Source organism: Thunnus maccoyii, chromosome 16 (genome assembly GCF_910596095.1).
Source record: "Thunnus maccoyii chromosome 16, fThuMac1.1, whole genome shotgun sequence".
In the NCBI taxonomy this organism is placed as follows: domain Eukaryota; kingdom Metazoa; phylum Chordata; class Actinopteri; order Scombriformes; family Scombridae; genus Thunnus; species Thunnus maccoyii.
This window is the reverse complement of record NC_056548.1, coordinates 10,547,968-10,564,855: the sequence shown is the minus strand read 5'-3', so window position 1 is coordinate 10,564,855 and position 16,888 is coordinate 10,547,968. Positions and strand designations below refer to the sequence as shown.

General features: G+C 40.1%; 1 protein-coding gene across 4 annotated transcripts; it reads right to left on the bottom strand.

Annotated features, from left to right (window-relative positions):
- Window positions 1–1,219: 1,219 nt before the first annotated feature.
- LOC121881272 (serine/threonine-protein kinase PAK 2-like) lies at window positions 1,220–16,037 on the bottom strand. 4 transcript variants are annotated; one of them, XM_042388971.1, is made up of 15 exons: window positions 15,749–16,037; window positions 9,344–9,534; window positions 9,117–9,223; window positions 7,217–7,364; window positions 7,102–7,118; window positions 6,879–6,992; window positions 6,456–6,579; window positions 6,264–6,327; window positions 6,003–6,051; window positions 5,627–5,739; window positions 5,397–5,514; window positions 4,808–4,907; window positions 4,447–4,643; window positions 4,092–4,229; window positions 1,220–3,087 (listed from the first exon to the last, which is right to left on the bottom strand). In XM_042388971.1, the coding sequence occupies exons 2-15, from the start codon at window positions 9,516–9,518 to the stop codon at window positions 3,001–3,003; spliced, it is 1,551 nt and encodes a 516-aa protein (XP_042244905.1). In that variant the 5' UTR covers window positions 9,519–9,534; window positions 15,749–16,037; the 3' UTR covers window positions 1,220–3,000. The 4 variants fall into 4 exon arrangements, with proteins under 4 accessions (XP_042244905.1, XP_042244906.1, XP_042244908.1 ...); XM_042388972.1 differs by having other exon boundaries at window positions 15,915–16,037; XM_042388974.1 differs by lacking the exon at window positions 15,749–16,037 and adding an exon at window positions 11,670–11,758.
- Window positions 16,038–16,888: the final 851 nt, after the last annotated feature.

Here is a 16,888-nt window from a genome sequence, read left to right as displayed (position 1 = left end):
CTCAAAAATGTACAAAACAGTACACAGATTCTATGTTGATACAAGAGAAATAAGTATATTCCGCATTCATTCAGGATCCGTGCCACATTTTTTTTTCTTAGCGAGGACGACTGCTATAAAAGGTAACAAAGTCTGAATGTCAGGCTGATGAAAATCAGTTTCACTTCCCCTTTAACTGGAGATGAACTATCAAGAGGTTTCTGTAAGTTGTGGTTTTGTCTTTGGGAAACTATTCGGGTGAGCAGTCGTGCATATCCGTATCTCCTGCAACAGGTCACAGCTGCAACACATCGATCTGTATGCAGCCTAACTAAGGGAGGTTTTTTTATGACTCCATATCACATAATGAGTAGTAATCTTCTGCATCTTCAAGCTGGACTCCCCTGATAGTCAGAGTGAATTCAGGTTGGGATCCATTGCTGCTAATATGACTCAGAGTATCAGATTGATGACAACTTATTTTGTAAAACAGCTGTTTGGGAGGCTGTCCAGGTTTCTGTAGGTACAAGCTGAGATCATCATCGACTCATGTACTCAGAGAGACTGTCTCCCCCGGACTGACTGACTTTGATGCAGGAGACTGAGTCACAGTTGGATTGCCTGTCGATCCTGCAAAACAATAAAACATTACCACTGTATCTAACATATTACATGAAGAATAATAAAGATTGGTTCGTATATTTGAGTCAAATCAGCATCTGCACTTGGACTGTTAGTATCATAAAGAAAACCAGTAACATCTCCGTTATGGATGAATGTGTGTGAGGAAAAAGAGCAAAATTTTATGATACATAAAACTAGGCGCCTTTAAAGCGGCTGATAAGCAGGGAGGCAGAACAGATATTCAAATTATAACATCTGTGGACATCAGTGAGTTGTTTCTGCCATAAATGCTTAAATACCGCCCTCTTGTGTCAAAATAGGAGATCATAAATACATTTGAATCATTCACATTGAAACACGAGCCAATTTAAGTCAATTTTTAATAATAATTTACTTACTATATGGATTTGGTTTCATGATGAACAACAGCACATTCATTTTAAACTCTTCAATCATTCATGTTATGCATCTAACTGGAATGTGTGTTCTGGTCACATAATGGTGTATTTCATTCTGCCAATAGTATTTGGAAGCACTCTTTATTTGTGTGAACCTGTTGAGATCCATAGGAGTGTGTTTTATTGAATCATGCATCCGTTAAAAACAAATTCAATGAGACGTTTTAAATGCTTTATAGGGATTGTCTAAACATGCTGGAAAATGAGGTATTGTCCCATTTTGAAACTCATTCGGCACCCCAATACAGGTTAAAACAAACAATTATTTCCAAATACTGCTCGACTCAGGTCTGGCTAGAGTGTCTCAGGCTTATCAATACATTTAATGGTTTGGAGTCCATAATTGTGCAGATCAGGGAACTAAAGATAAATTGGTACATATAAACAAGTTGAAAAAAAAAATTGTCCTCTGTTGTGTTAGTTACAAATATAAAACAATGATATACATACTTTTAAAAAGCTGCTAAAAATACAGGACATCACCAATACATAATATACAAAAAAAAAATGCAAAGTCTTTCTCCAGTTCAACACATTCAGACAGACAACTTCACACAGTATTTGTGTTGTACTGACACCAACACACCAATAGTAAGGCGTCTATTGGAAAAAGGCACAACTAAAGACAAACAGAACATCTAGACGAAACATCATGGTGATAGAAATGTGGTTTTCAGGTACAGTAATCTTGAGAGTTCAAGGTTTAAGGAAATGTTTCAGACGGTAAACATCTGAGTGATCAGATGGATTTGCATAGTTTGATAACAGAGGTGTATGAAGTTGGATTAATGATATTGTGTGTTTTGGTTCCTGGTGACACCCTAAACTCCTGACACCCTTAACAAATGAAATCTGGACATTTTTAATCTACTATTATAAAATAAATGAGTTTCATGCATAAAAGCAGACTGAAGAAAAACTAAATCCCATCCCTTTACTGGAATGGGTTAATTTCCAGTGAGATCCAAGGTCAAACAAGGACACTTTAATGGCTTTTTCCACTGCACAAAGACTGCATTGTCCCAGGCAGGGCCACAGTACACTTTCTAACCTATTGGACCCTGTCGTAATGCACATGTGTAACCATAGCAACAACCACAGAAAGCCAGTTGCAAAGGTCCAAGTATCTCCATACACCAAGAATCCTCACTATCGTTATCCTCAAGATGAGCATGTCTGATCATGTCAAAAAACTCTTTAATTTGATTCAAAGAATGTTTAATATTTTATAAGATTTCCTTATTTGTAAAATATTCTAAGGCAAAAATTAGATACCAGCTTGAACTGATAGTGTGTTTTAAGTCTTGGTAACACCCTAAACTGCCACCAGAGGGCAGACACCCTCAAAAAAAAAAAAGAAATCTGGACAAATTCATGTTGCAAAATCCCTCTTGGTGCAGGGAAATGAGTAACATCACCCTTTTCCAACTGAGGCCTGCCCACATTCCTTAAAACCTGCTTTGAACTACCATGTAGTATGGATTCAGGACACAGTTACGTGTAACGTTGTCCATGTTTCTCAGCTTCTCAGGAATAGTTGCTTTCAGCAGCTTTGTGAAGAGGTCTTAAGATAAAGAAAAAAAAACCTTTGTGAATGTTCCTTGGTGTGCAAAGAGTCTTGAACCTTAACAACAGTGATCCTGTGTTGCTGATATGCATAGTAACCAGTGTCAACATCAACAACATACACATGCTATGGCTGCGACAGACATTATGGCTGCCTGCAGTTTTAGAAAAAGGCACAGAGGGTACGATTAATCTGGCATCAGTACAGAAACACTGGGAAGAGTCGAGAGGCATTTTATGACTCTTTGAAAAAACAAAAAAAAAAAAAAAACACTAGCAGGTTGCTGACGACTGTCATACGTAGACCAGTAGGAGATGCTGGTTGGTTTGGCTGTCACTGGCGAAAGCTCTCATAGTCTTTAGAGACTGGGATTTAGCGGTTGCTCCTCATGGCCTCCTTGGCTGCCAGGATGAGGGGGGTAAGACTGGACAGAGGCTTGGCCAGCTTCAGGAAAGGATGCTATGGACACACACAAACAAAAAGGAGTGAACACATGAAATATAACTGTTGAGGAAGTTAACTTTATTTTCAGGATTAACTCTGGCGAATATGTGCAGTTACCCACATTAAGTGCAAGAAAACTAACTTTATGACTCTAGATGTGTCATTTTTCAAACACAAATGCCAAACATTCTCTAGTTCCAGCTTTTTTAGTAGTTATCTTAAGGTTTTGGGCTATTGGCTGAAAAAAAAACCAAACAATTTGAAGATATCATCTTGGATTTTAGGAATCATCTTTTGATTTCAACCTTCTTAAATTTAAGAGTATGCTGCTTTCTTTGTTTTATAAATTAGTATACCCCAAACTACTAGTTTGAACAAAGCATTTTGAATATCTCACCTTGGGCTCTAGGTAATTGTGATTCACTGTTTTTTAGAGATGTTCCAATCTATTTTTTTTCAACCCCAATTCCAATTTTCCAAACATATAAGACATATATAAACATATAACACACTGTTCTCCAGTGCACACTCAAACTGCAATCTGAAAATGAGATAATATCAAACTTACTTCATCCAGAAATACAGTATTTTTTGTGCCAAAGATGCTCAGTATACATAATAAAAAGAATTCTATTATCTACACAGCAGTAGAAGATATGCTGTGTTGATTAAATATGTATATAGCACAGGTGTAGCCGATATTTAGCACGCCTTACTTTTCATGAGCTAATTAATCCAAACACTGTCACTCACTGCTCCCAAGTCATTTTTCACATTGACAATTTTCACTCACATATGCAGTGAAATGCTCCAACTGCAGGCTGAGGTTAAAATGTGCCCAGTCTAGATATGGGACATCCCCACTATTTTCTAACATTTCTTAGACAAAATGATCAAACAATCAATCGAGAGAATGATCAGCATATAAGTTGTTGTTACAGCGCTAATGCACAGTAAGTTTTTTGAGAAACAGATACTCGCATGTTGAGGCAGTGTGTGAGTGTGTAGGCCCCCTTTACCTGCAGCAGTTCTCGGCCCGATCCTCGTTTCTCCACATCCATCTCCAGACAGCGGGACAGGAAGGATCTGAAGACAGGAGACAGCTTCTCTGGACTCTGCAGCTCAGGAGTCCCGTTGGTGGCAATTAAATACAAAGCCTACGACCAAAACAATATAGCATGGTAAGAAAAGCTGTTTCATATTATTTTAAATCACATATCTTTGGGGTTTAAACTGTTGGTGAGGCAAAACAAGCAATTTGAAGACGTCACTTTGGGCTCTGGGAAATAGCGACGGCATTTTTCACAATCTTCTGACATTTTATAAACTAAAAGATTAATCAAAAAATATTCAAAAGATTAGGTTCACACTCACCCTGAGAGGGTTCTCGTTGAGATATGGAGGCTCTCCCTCCACCATCTCTATGGCCATAATCCCCAGAGACCAAATGTCCACTTTGGGTCCGTAGGCTTTCCTGGTCACCACCTCGGGAGCCATCCAGTACGGAGTCCCCACCATGGTGCTGCGTTTACTCTGCTCTGGTGTGATCTGGGCACAGAAGCCAAAGTCAGCTGCAAAGAGAGAAAAAAAAAACAACAAAAAACAAAACATGGTTTAAGATCCAAAAATCCACGATTCTTACTACAGTTAAAAGCACACATTCATGTGCTATTCAGTCAGATATGTAAAGTATGTGTTTGGGGATCTGTGCGTGTTTGCGTGTGTGCTCTCTCACTGAGTTTGACTGATCCGTCCATCCCCAGCAGTACATTGTCACTCTTGATGTCTCTATGGATGACCTGGTTGGCATGAAGAAACTCCAGAGCCTGGAGGACCTGGACACATAGAGGGAGGAAGGTTAGGATCCCCAAAAGTTAACACACAAGTATCACTAACAAATAAATGAAGGTAGAGAAATGCGCACAGCTTTTTTAGAGTCTTTGTGTGTTTCGGTGCAACAGATACAAAGAGGTGAGAGCCTCATATACTATTATTGGATTTGTTCATTACAGTAAAATAAAGCCTTTCATCTCATACGCATCTGATGGAACAGATATGCTTCTACTTTAAGCAATACAGCTGTCTGCACAGGCTGCCTCGTAGCTTACTGAAATCGATCTAGTGTGGAGCATGTTTGGGGCCCTGCGCTCAAATAGTGTTCTCGAACACATCCTGTGCACACACAGACTGAGGACTGAAGCTGCTGCTGCTGCTGCTCTGCTGACATGCTGTGCAACACAAGTGCTTTGACAGGTTTTCACTGATGTTTCAAAAAGATTTTGTTAACCACTTTCATAAGCTAAGCTGTCTGAGAAGAATCCCACCTCTCTGCACACGGCGGCGATCTGAGCTTCGTCCATGCACGTCTCCGTCACAACATCAGTTAGGGAACCACCAGCCAAATACTCCATCACCACAAAAAGCTCATCTCCTACAAGGAAACTAAAAAAAACCAAAAAAAAACGCATGCACATTCCTAAAGCAGTCGACTCACAGTTGTTGCTGTGCATATGTTGTATGTCTGTCTGTACAGTTTGTGTTAGGTCAGTGTTACCTGTCTACGAAATTGACAATGTTGGGGTTCTTCAGCTCCTTCATGACCAGGATCTCGTTGATGATTAGCTCTTTCTTTGGCTGCTTCTGCAAGTTGATCTGTTTGATGGCCACCTGCAGAACACAATATCGGGTAAATTGAACGGTACAACTAATTAGCTTGTAATGCTAACAGTCTACACTGTTTAAGGAATAGTTTGAGTTAAGTCATTTAAATCCCTGAAATTTGCTCAAAGTCAAATTTGGACAATGTAAAACTGGATACATACATGGATAGGTTAGGTTTTAAAACTATTTTTTTCACAGTTCAGTCCCACCTCTTCATCACTTTGAGGGGAACCTGACAGGTGACTTTTGTAAATATGAGGACCCCTTACCTCTTGTCCTGTCGCAACATCTATAGCTGTGTAAACTGTTCCAGATGCCCTGAAAGTAAAAAACAGTGGGACATGATATAAAAGTCGTTTCCTTATTTCTTTCCACTCTTGTGACTATTTTTTCAGTGTCCATACACAACTCAGAGTTGGTTTCCCTTCTCCTTTGGTCAAGAAACCAGTTTGGATGAGCGACCTGCTTGATAACCTCCGTTAAATTCCTGCCCGTTTTCAATGTTTACATGATTTTGAATTCTGACTCACCCCTGGCCGATCTTCTCATAGCGAGTATATTTCTTCTTAGGATCTCCAATACTGACAATCGTTCCTAAGAATCACAGAAAAAAAAAATGTTTAGTCAGCTCTGGAGCCAAAAATAGATGTGGCTCTGCCTGTGATGTGTCATATCCTGTGTCTATCTGTGTTTGTGTGTGTGTGTGTGTGTGTTTTACATACTGAGCTTCTCCATGATTTCCTCATCGGTCATCTTGCCCCCCTTCTTCTTCTGTTTGTCAGCTGCCTTGGAGGCTGCGTCTCCCTCTGGAGCTGGAAGTGGGTCTATCACCGACCTCGTGTACACCTGACACAGCAAAGGAAAAATTCCTTTTCCTTTTGTTCTAATCATTTCCCAAGGAACACTGAACCTTGGCTGACCTTACCCATCTTATTTTTGGCTGCTTGTATTTTTTGGTAATTGGATTATAAGCTGTAATTCTCGCTAAACCTCATTATGGGAAACAGTATCAACTGGTTTTACACTTCCCAATTTCATTGTTCATAGTTCAAAATGACAACATGTACTTCTGTGTTGCTTTCTTGTACTTTCATGTTATAAAAAACAAAACAAAAAAACATCACAATCTTTTTATCATGACTCACTGATTTTGTGTGTTCTGGCCGCGGTGCCACAACTGGGGGTGGTGTATCGTCATCGTCATCATCGTCGCCATCCTTGCCGCCTGACGGGGAGGTTGTGGTACCCTGCTTGCCTGGCTGCAACAGTGAACACACCCAGATATAACACAAAAACAGTTAGAATATACTGAACGCATGTAATGTAACGTTAGGAATGAGAATGGAAGTAATGAGTGAAACCACTCACCGACTGCGAGTCTTTATCTGAAAGAGACAAAATAACAGAAGAGAAAGTGTGAGAACATGGTGAGGCTTGCAAATATTTTGACTTTTAATAATTTGTTGAGTAAAAGAAAACTGACCCGAGGCGGAAAAACTGAGGTATTTCTGTTTTCCACTGGTGGAATCGTAGAACTTGAGAATGTCGAGGACGGCCTGAGGATTCTGTTTCTGCTCTGATTTACTGATGTTAGAGGTTTGAAGGAGACGGGCCCACTGCTCTGGCATGCCCTGGTCAAACACACACACACACACACACACAGACAGACAGACAGACGCACAGTGAAAACCTTTTACATAGATCTAACCGGAAAACAAAGAAAACAAGTGTAAGAAACAGGAGGAGCAGTTCCTGTATTGGAGTAAGTCCATCCAATTTCCTGATATTAAGTACTTCACCACATTTCTAACTTTTAGGGGCTTTTTTTGCAAATTAAATATCATATCACTTTCGAACATATACAGAAAAGGTTGATCAACAAACATAAACACATATGTTATGGACTTAAATATACATACGTCTGTTAGTAGCTCCCAAGAGTACATTATGTATGCATATGTGCTGTGCTTACACATACAGGTAAGCATAGACTACTAAAAATACCATTTGAGGGTTACAAGTCTGTAGCTAAAGCATCACAGCAACAATACACACAACCATTAGAGAAAAAAAGAACTATATAAGCCTTGGTATCACAAGAGGCTGAGCTATAGATATGCCTTTAAAGTCAATTAACGTAATTAACTTTCAGTTTTCAGGAGTTAAAGAATAACATACGCTCACTGTACATAAGCATTTTGCATGTCTGACAGAAATTACAGCAAAAAAAAAAAAAAAAAAGAAAATTCCTTTGAATTTCATTGTGTTTTTACTTGACTCTGGAAGACTGGCTCAAGGTTTATAACCACAACACAGAAAATCCCATTAACTTGTTTTTGTTTTATCCTGCCAGCTAAATGTCTATGTAGCTGTATGGATTTCTGAGTGAGGCAGCAAGTCTGAAACAAGAACATGAACTGAAACATGTTAAATTACCCTGGCTGAGTTCTGCAATAATCTAATGGCAAAACTAGAGTTATTTATTTCCAATGAGTCAATCACTCATTTGGTCTATAATAAAGCATTTTGTACAGTTTTAAAGGGGCACTCTGCCCATTTTACATGTGAAGATATGTTTACTCAACACAGTACAACTGAACCTGTAGAAGCAGTTGTGTAACGTCTTCTGTGGCTCTGTGTTAATAACCCAGATGATGTTATCTTGCATCTCAGCTCAAATTTTTAACAGAAAGCCTGCGTTACAATCTGGAGATCTGAAGGTCTAATAAAAAGGTGCTTTTTAGTTGCATTATGGGAGTTTTAGAACAGAGAGAGAGAGACAGCGTGACAATGGGCCATGCACAGAATTATATAATTAGTGTTACATCCAGGTAATTTCAATTTCACCTTGTTTTCATTACTAAATAGAAGACAACTGCCGTGCAGTCACAGAATTTGCATCCATTCATTCACTGTTATAAAGAGCAATGACCACAGTGGGAGGAAGGTTTAGAGTAGAGAAGGCTTTGCAAGGTGTGTGTAACTGAAAAGGAGAAGACTGCCAAGCCTTTCTTCAACTTCCTTATTGTTGTCTTCACTATCAACTGTTACTAACTACCTGTGTTTCAATTTATATGAGAAACACAAGCAGCTGATAACAGTTCTTGTGGTCCCCGTGTGATATATCAGTAGCCATTGTAACCCTGACGTGTAGCAACGTTTTTAAATGGAGCTGCATGCAGGCTATGTTGTAGCCTAAAGCTTCAGAGCCTATGCATGTTGCTGCCAAAAGCATAGAGTATCCCATTAAAGCAGAAGTATAGATAAAGCTTATAAGTCAGGATATCTCTGCCTCTCTTGCATCTGTTTTTGACTAATCTTTTAAAAGTGCGTCACTTGCTATACTAAATCTCTGGAGTAGCCCTTTAAGGTTAGGTACTTACAGTGAACTCTCCAGTGACAGCATCAAAGCCCACATGGATGGTGTGTTCAAAGTCCGAAGGGGAGGAGATCTCAGGCCTGTCCTTATCCCGATCTTTCTTCCTGCCTCCTGCAGGTAAAGGTCAAGGGTCAATGTGTTGGTCATCCACCGCCATGCATGTGGTTTTTTTTTTTTGCTTTACAGTATGTACGTCTACATATATGTGTGTGTATTCATCATGTCTCTCACCTTTCTCAGAGGCAAACATGGATATGATCTTGTTTCTCGACTTTCTCTCCTCCGGTACAGACGGCAGCGGCCGAGAGCTGTGATTGGCTGACTGGGGGTCCTTGGCTCCTCCTTGGCTGCTCATCCTGACAGGGGGGGCGGGGGGCTTGTCCTCACACACTCCGCTGTCACACATCTACACACACGTACACCTGCGGAGTCGCACAAATGCAAACGTACACATGAAATACATTAAGTCTGTTGCACGCTCAATCACTGGCTCACTTCTTCCTGTTTTTTTTTTTTTTTTAACCTTTCACAATGCTAGTCAAAGCAGTACATGCTAGCCCAAAATGCTACTGAGAGACGCTCGTTTCCCTTTGACAAATCAAGACAAGCTTAGCCTACATTACACAGAGTTAAAACAACTAAACAACAAAGTCAGAAAAACACACAGACCTAAGTGATCCATCCATACCACAATCTGTGGATCAGCAGTGAGTGTTGGAGCGAAGGGAACAGAGAGTGTGAACAGGAAGCAACGCTGAATGGGCGAAATGACGTGTTGAGTCTCGCTCACATTTAGCAATGAATGAGGAAGGAAAGGAGGCAGAGAAACAGAGAGAGAAACAAGAGTGTCGACGAGAGAGTGGGTGACTGAGAATGGTATAACAAAGGATTTAAAGGGAAAGGAATGAAGAACGGCACCGTGTGAAGAAGAAGAAGAAGGAGAACTGAGCTGTGTGGTGTCAGACATCAGAAACATGATATAGACACCAGTGGTAGAAAATAACTGAATATATCAACTAGTAGTAATATGCTTAAGTACAATTTTGAAGTATTCTCATTTCATCCTACCTAATAGTTCTACTCCACTACATTTCATAGGGAAATATTGCAGTTATACAACATATAATAACCATATAAAATACAATGCATTGTTCCCCATTTTGACCAGTAGTTCCACTACTTTTTGGCTTGTGGCCTTCTGAAAAAAAAAAAGCATTGTGTCTTGGGGCCCCATTTTCAGCTGTTGGCAGTTCCACCAAAGAGACATTTCCACTTTTAACTTCTGTTTCAAGTCTCAGAGAAGTAAAATGATCCAATATTTCACAGAAAAGCACAGATCTGGTAAAAAAGACCCTATCTTGAGACCCTTTGGAGGAGGCCTGACCCCTCTGTTTTTGGAGGCCACTGGACTAAACCTCTTAACTTTACATACAGTAGTTGAAAGTAGCTCCACCTCAACCAGCTTCAACATTAAAATTATACTTATTAATGCATCAGTATTGACAATCTAATAATGTCATATTATGAATCATATATTAGTCATAGGGGCCAATTTTCTGCAGAATGAGTGCTTAGCTTTTTGATGCTTGAACTGCATTTTGCTGACAATACTTCTGTATTTTCACTTAATGATTTTAAAGTGTTTTACTTGATTTTTTGGCACTTTTACTTTGGTAAAGGCTTTGAATACATTTTACACTACTGCTTGTAAAGAGTTGAGTTTCACCCATTAGCCTAATATGGTGAAAACTGAGATTGTAGAGACACATGCACACGCACAGTCACACGGACATGCACGCACACACACTCACACAAACACAACCACAAGAGCACCTTGCAGAGCAAGCAATTTGATCGACTCGGAGCTGCAGTCTGCATTCTTGGTGACATCACAGACAGGAAACAGGAAACAAACAAAGGTTTCCTCACTTCCTGTGTCTGACCACCAATGACACAGCTCGTAAGGAACCCGGATAGTAAACGTGGCTAAGGTTTGTATTGCCTATGACCTCGTCTTCACACATAAACCCTCCACCTGCAGCAGCCGCCTGTGCTGACCTCATTTACCTCTCATTCAAAACACCACAAAATAAAAGAAGTCAGGTACACGGTCACCAAAATACACCATATTAGGCCTTTGAGGTTATTGAAAGAGTCGACTCACACAAGATGTTTTGTGCTGTGTAATAACCGAGCCTTCGGGCCACGAGCTGAAACACATCTGCACTATCCTCTTCACTCGAGGCTAGAATATTCACAACCCTGCATCATTTCTGAAACATTCGCAGTACTGCATGTCTAACATTACTGAGCGCCCTACTGTGCAATGATTTTCAATTTTCCTGGTTGGCTGTGATGGTTTTTTCCACCTTTAATCATGTAAACTGATCTTAAACTTAAATTTCCCAGTGTGGCAAGACAGTCAAACTATTATAAAGACACAATCCAGTGAGCTAGTCCAAATGGAAAAAATGAGACACTCCCCTAGCTCTCTTTACACCCCAAATATCTTTTTCAATGCCTTTCCTTCTCCTGCATTAAGTTGCTAAGTACTCACCAGTTTGTCGCCTCTTCTGCGTCTTACAGAAGACCACGTAAACAATAAAAAATAGTTGTATTCCCAGCGAGTGTGTGTACCTCTTTCTCTACTGCTCATTTATCTACTTAGCTCTCGCTGGTTCCCTCTATCTGTCTTTTCACCCTTCTCAGGGCAGGTCCTAGCAGGCTGCCTCATTCCTCAGCGATTTTGGATGGGACAAGTGTATTCTTGCCCAGGCAGGATAAAATTAGACCCAGTCCAGCCTTAATGTGCATTTTCAAAGTCTGTGTGTGTGTGTGTGTGTGTTGGACTGAATGTTGGGTGCTGGCTGGCCAGGCCGCGACAAGTTGTCTCTCAGTAGGAATTCCATAGCTTCGGGGCTGCTGGGGTTTGGGCGTGTACTCCTCTTCATCTCACACACACTCACACACACACTCACACACACAAAACTCCTCCTCATGCAAGCCTCATCTCACACACATTCCCTGCCCTAAAAAACACACACTCCCCTTGCCAACAAGGGGCTCCATTGTGAGCACATGTAAGTCTTTTATGAAGTGTAGCTCGGAGCTAAGCTTACTGAGCAGCAGCAGCAGGACAACTTTGAGGGGAGCAGGCAGGTGCACACATCAGCACTGAAGGCTACAGTGTTTGTATAACTGCTTATTGCTGCTGAAATGATGAAATTAAATAATCATCTAAAAGGAATAGTTCAACATTTTGCACAAATACCGGAAACAGGAGAAAACAACTAGCCTGGCTCCGTGCAAAGGTAATAAAAATCCGCCTGCAAACACCTCTAAAGTTCAACAAATAATACGTTATATGATTTATTTAATATGCACCAAAACTTGAGTGTAAATATATCAATTCTCTGTTTTCAGGGGCTAATGTGCCAGAATATTTCTTGACCGGGACCGGTTACAAAGACTCCAGGAAATTGCTGGTCTTTGCAACAAAATAGTCTGGCACAAAAGTAAAATGCTCAAGTAAAGTTTTGGACAGAAGCAGGCAAACTGTTTCCAGTCTTTTACGCTAAGCTACGTTAACAAGCTGCTGGCTTTGGCTTCATATTTAACAGACAGGTGTGAGAGCGGTGTCGATCTTTTCGTCTAACTCTCGAAAAGAAAGAAAATACGCTTATTTCCCCAAAAACTATTCCTTTAAGTCGTTTATCAAGCGCGAAGACCAAAGATTTGCCGGCTTCAGACATGTGAACAGCTTTTCTGCATTTCATATCGTTATACCATAAGAACCAGTGGTTCCCAAGCTGGAGGTGGGGACATCCCAAAGTGGTCGCAAGATAAATCTGAGGGGTCACAAGACGATTCAGAGGATAGGAGAGAATCTAAAACATATTCCTTTTTACACAAAATTATGTTTACTTTTTATGACTTTTCTCTGGATAGTTTTACCCTTTCAACATATGGATGGGTGGCGTTAAGCAACCATAAGACTCTATTTTGCGTTTTGCCAACTTGTGTAGGGAACTGGTGATCATCTTTATGATTAATGGATTCATTATTTAGTCTATCAAGTTTTAAAAATAGTCAAAAACGCCAACAGCATCGTGTTTAAATTGGTTGTTTCGTCCAACCAAAATATAATGATTTACAATGATTCAAATGATCAAAATTGTAGTTTGTTATTTTTCTGTCATTTGAGGAATCATTCAATGGACTAGTTGTTTCAACCCAAACTTTTGACCTGCGTTTATCATTATTTTTGACATATTATAGAACAAAATATTGGTTTCATTGCTATAATTAAAACTATTACTGGCCAGCTGTCTATCCCTCACTGATGTGGATATGTTCCCTTTAAAATTGCAGGCTTCAGTCTTTCTTCACAGTCCTGCCTCTGGGCCTTTATTTTTCCAAATTTATCTCCTCAAACTCTGCCTACTTGGCTACCAAACAGGCTATCTTACATCCAGACAGCACACTGCATCTATTTTACATCACACTGACTCTCCCGTTAGAGTCACAGACTCTCTTCTCATCATCGCTGTGCCACGGAGCCTGTCACGTCTGTCTGTCCTTTATCATTTCTACTCCTCAGTCTCTGCTCTCTCTCTCTCTCGCCGCATCCGAGCACTTTCTATTCCCTATAGCTGGCCACCGTCAAGGGAAGCCCACTTCCTCATCCTGGAACTCCCCCGAGCCCCTGTGGGTCACAGGACCAGGTTCGTCCAACCAGAGCGTAGCAAACACAGCCGCTTAGCTGTTTACAGGAAGTGGACAGCAAGTCTTTTGTATTCGGCTTCTATAAAAGGAAATTCTACAGAGCACTTCCTGGAAGGAGTGATGAAGCCTACACACACACTTAAACACACATTCAATCACACACTCGCACACAAACGCTGCTCCCTTTCATTCACTGACACGGAAACATACTGTACAAATCACCACAGACAGACACAAACATACATACACACACACTGTTTGAGCTCACCACCTTCTACAGGCACTTCACTGATTATGGCTCTGGCCTGCGAACAGGAGTGTAAACACACTGCCCAGCCGCCGCACGCCCACACTCAACAGCTTATCCTGTTATTGAAACAGCTGGCCTCAGCCCTGTGTCAACATTTTGACAAATCAAATCACCAACACTGTCATAACTTGAATTTATGATTTGAAACCAGACCAGGTACAACAAAAAACTAGCCTCAGGACTCAAAGTCGTATGTTAGTTTCATGGTCTAGTGCATGAATGACTGGCACGATATACCTGCAGGATTACCGGCATGGACTGTTTCCATCAAGCAGAAAAATAAGTCACAGATGTAATCTCGGTGTCATCAGTTATAGTAAAAGGATAGGTTCATAATTTTGCTGTAAATAAACTTTTAAATACATTTTTGCACAGAAGGAGGACTGTGGATTTCGGCCTCCCCATCACTTAATTGTAAGTGCATTATGAAGGGATCTTCTAATGGTCAGTATGAACAGGAGGAATGATTACAGAAAAAAAAAAAACTATTTCAATGTTCATTTGAGCACCTGACAGTTGTTTTAAGACAAACTTGAAAATTTGTGAACCTGTCCTTTAAAACCCCTATTTGCAGGTATTAAAGTCGCCCTTCACTGAAAATGTGCTCTGCTTATTTTTACCTTAATATGATGTTTGAGCTTCACTTTGCACAACAATATATGTGCAAAGTTTGTCACATTCATCAGCCGAAGGAGGGAAGTTTGTCCGTGCTCACCTTAAATCAGAGTTTAGGATATGTACATACTGCTTGAATGAGCATGATTTTGTGACATCACAACAGGAAGCCAATCGTGGTGGTCCAGTATGATGTGGATCAGACACATCAGACAAATTAGCGCTCAAAGCATTTTAAAGGATGTCTGGAGTGGATCTTTAAACATTTAGGAGGTAGCAGAGAAGGCAAGCAAACTAAACTTAGGTAAAATTGTAGATTTACAATACATTTACGAGTACTTCTACATGCTTCAATCTGTACTGAGACAGCTTGCTCCTTCTTTTAAGACTCTGAATAACAAATATGTCCAGTATGTTCAGACTTCACCTTGAAATTGATTTAGATTCCAGCTGGCTGAAGTCACAAAAGAGATCATTTCCAAACCCTGAGCTGAAAAATCTCCATTAAACCACACTGCAAACATAAAAAAGGCACTGTGCACATACATTAAACTGTATTTTTGTACAGAATACACTATAACTTAAAGTAACCGCGCCTTCTGCTTCATAAAAACACATTTTATTGATCCAGCTTATCAACTTATCAGACATGTACAGGCCGCTTTAGACGAGCTGACCCCATTGTCTATTATCGCAGATGTTTTGTATTAACCTCACGTTATTTCAATACTACAGTGCTCTCCGGTAGACTGTCATTACTTCGGTTTGAATTAAAAAGAAAGCAAACCACAAATCCCACTAACATCTGGATCTCCTGCCTGCTGTGCTTTATTTTTATCCCGTCAGACAGGAAAAGTGTCTCCTTTCCAGTCTGAAACCTTCCAGTGTCAAAGAAAGTCTTTTTAAACAACGTATGACTAAATTAGTAACGTGTACATGAGACAAAAGTCGGACTGTCTGTGTTGAATGACCAAATCTAAACTCACCGGTTGCTGTCAACCGCAAAAACTCAACCGCACTCCGGCCAAACTCCCGAAACTCCGCCCAGCTGCTGCTGACTTTCACGCCGTTTAAATAGCCCAGATTTGCCGCAGAGATTTCACTAACGCTGCCTGAGGTGTGAAAAACTAAATCGCCTTTTACCACACTCACTTTTCTCTCTCTCTCTCTCCCTCTCTCTCTCTCTCCCCCCGGAGTGGTCTCGGCTTGGCTCTTCGCTTGTCCCGGGGAGGAACCCGGCTGAGAGGAAGCGGAACGTCGTAGAACAAACCGAGGAATCGGAACCTGCCGGCTTCCGTAGTGCTCATTGGGCAAAGCGTAAAGGGCGCGTAATACGCAGCTGGCAAAAAGAGAGTGCAGTTGCTACGTGTTTACGCAGCGTCGGGCTGTAAAAGTTAACGGACACAACACCAGAAACAACGTGATTTAGATTTTCAGAATAAAATACCACTTATACATTTGTTTTATCCATGTAGAATATAAAGAAAGATGTCTTTTTCTTAACAGTTAATAAAATTCAATTAGTACGATATATATTTTTTAAAATCTCAAGTTCCATAAAAAGTATCACAGTGGAATAAAATATAACTCAGTGCAAAAAATATGACACAAAGAATTGAAATATTACAATGTCCAGAACAGTAGAGCTGCAACTAAAGATTATGGAACTTGACTTTTATTCTTAAAAACAACTCAAAATGATTAATTGATTATCAAAATAATCGGTGATGAATTTAATAGATTAATCAACTAATCATTGCAGCTCTACAGAACAATATTGAGTATCAAAATACCAAGAGGAATAATATTATAATATTAATATGGAGTTAAGCATTTTAACTTATTTCTTTCACAAAATATTGATGTTGACACACACAGGGTTCCACAGAGTTATAAGTATCAGTGAGTAAAACTGCAATATAAGCTGTCTTTTTACATTAAGAACAAAAAAAGTCAAGTCATTTGGTTACTTTAGTCATAAAGCAGGTTTTAAGACACATTTTAAGCTTCATAAATTCTGGCTTTTTAATTTGTTTCAGTCGCTTGTAAAAGCTATACCATGACCTGCATCACAGCATCATCACATGCCAATATGGTTATTAATTTGACTGCTACATGACAGCAGC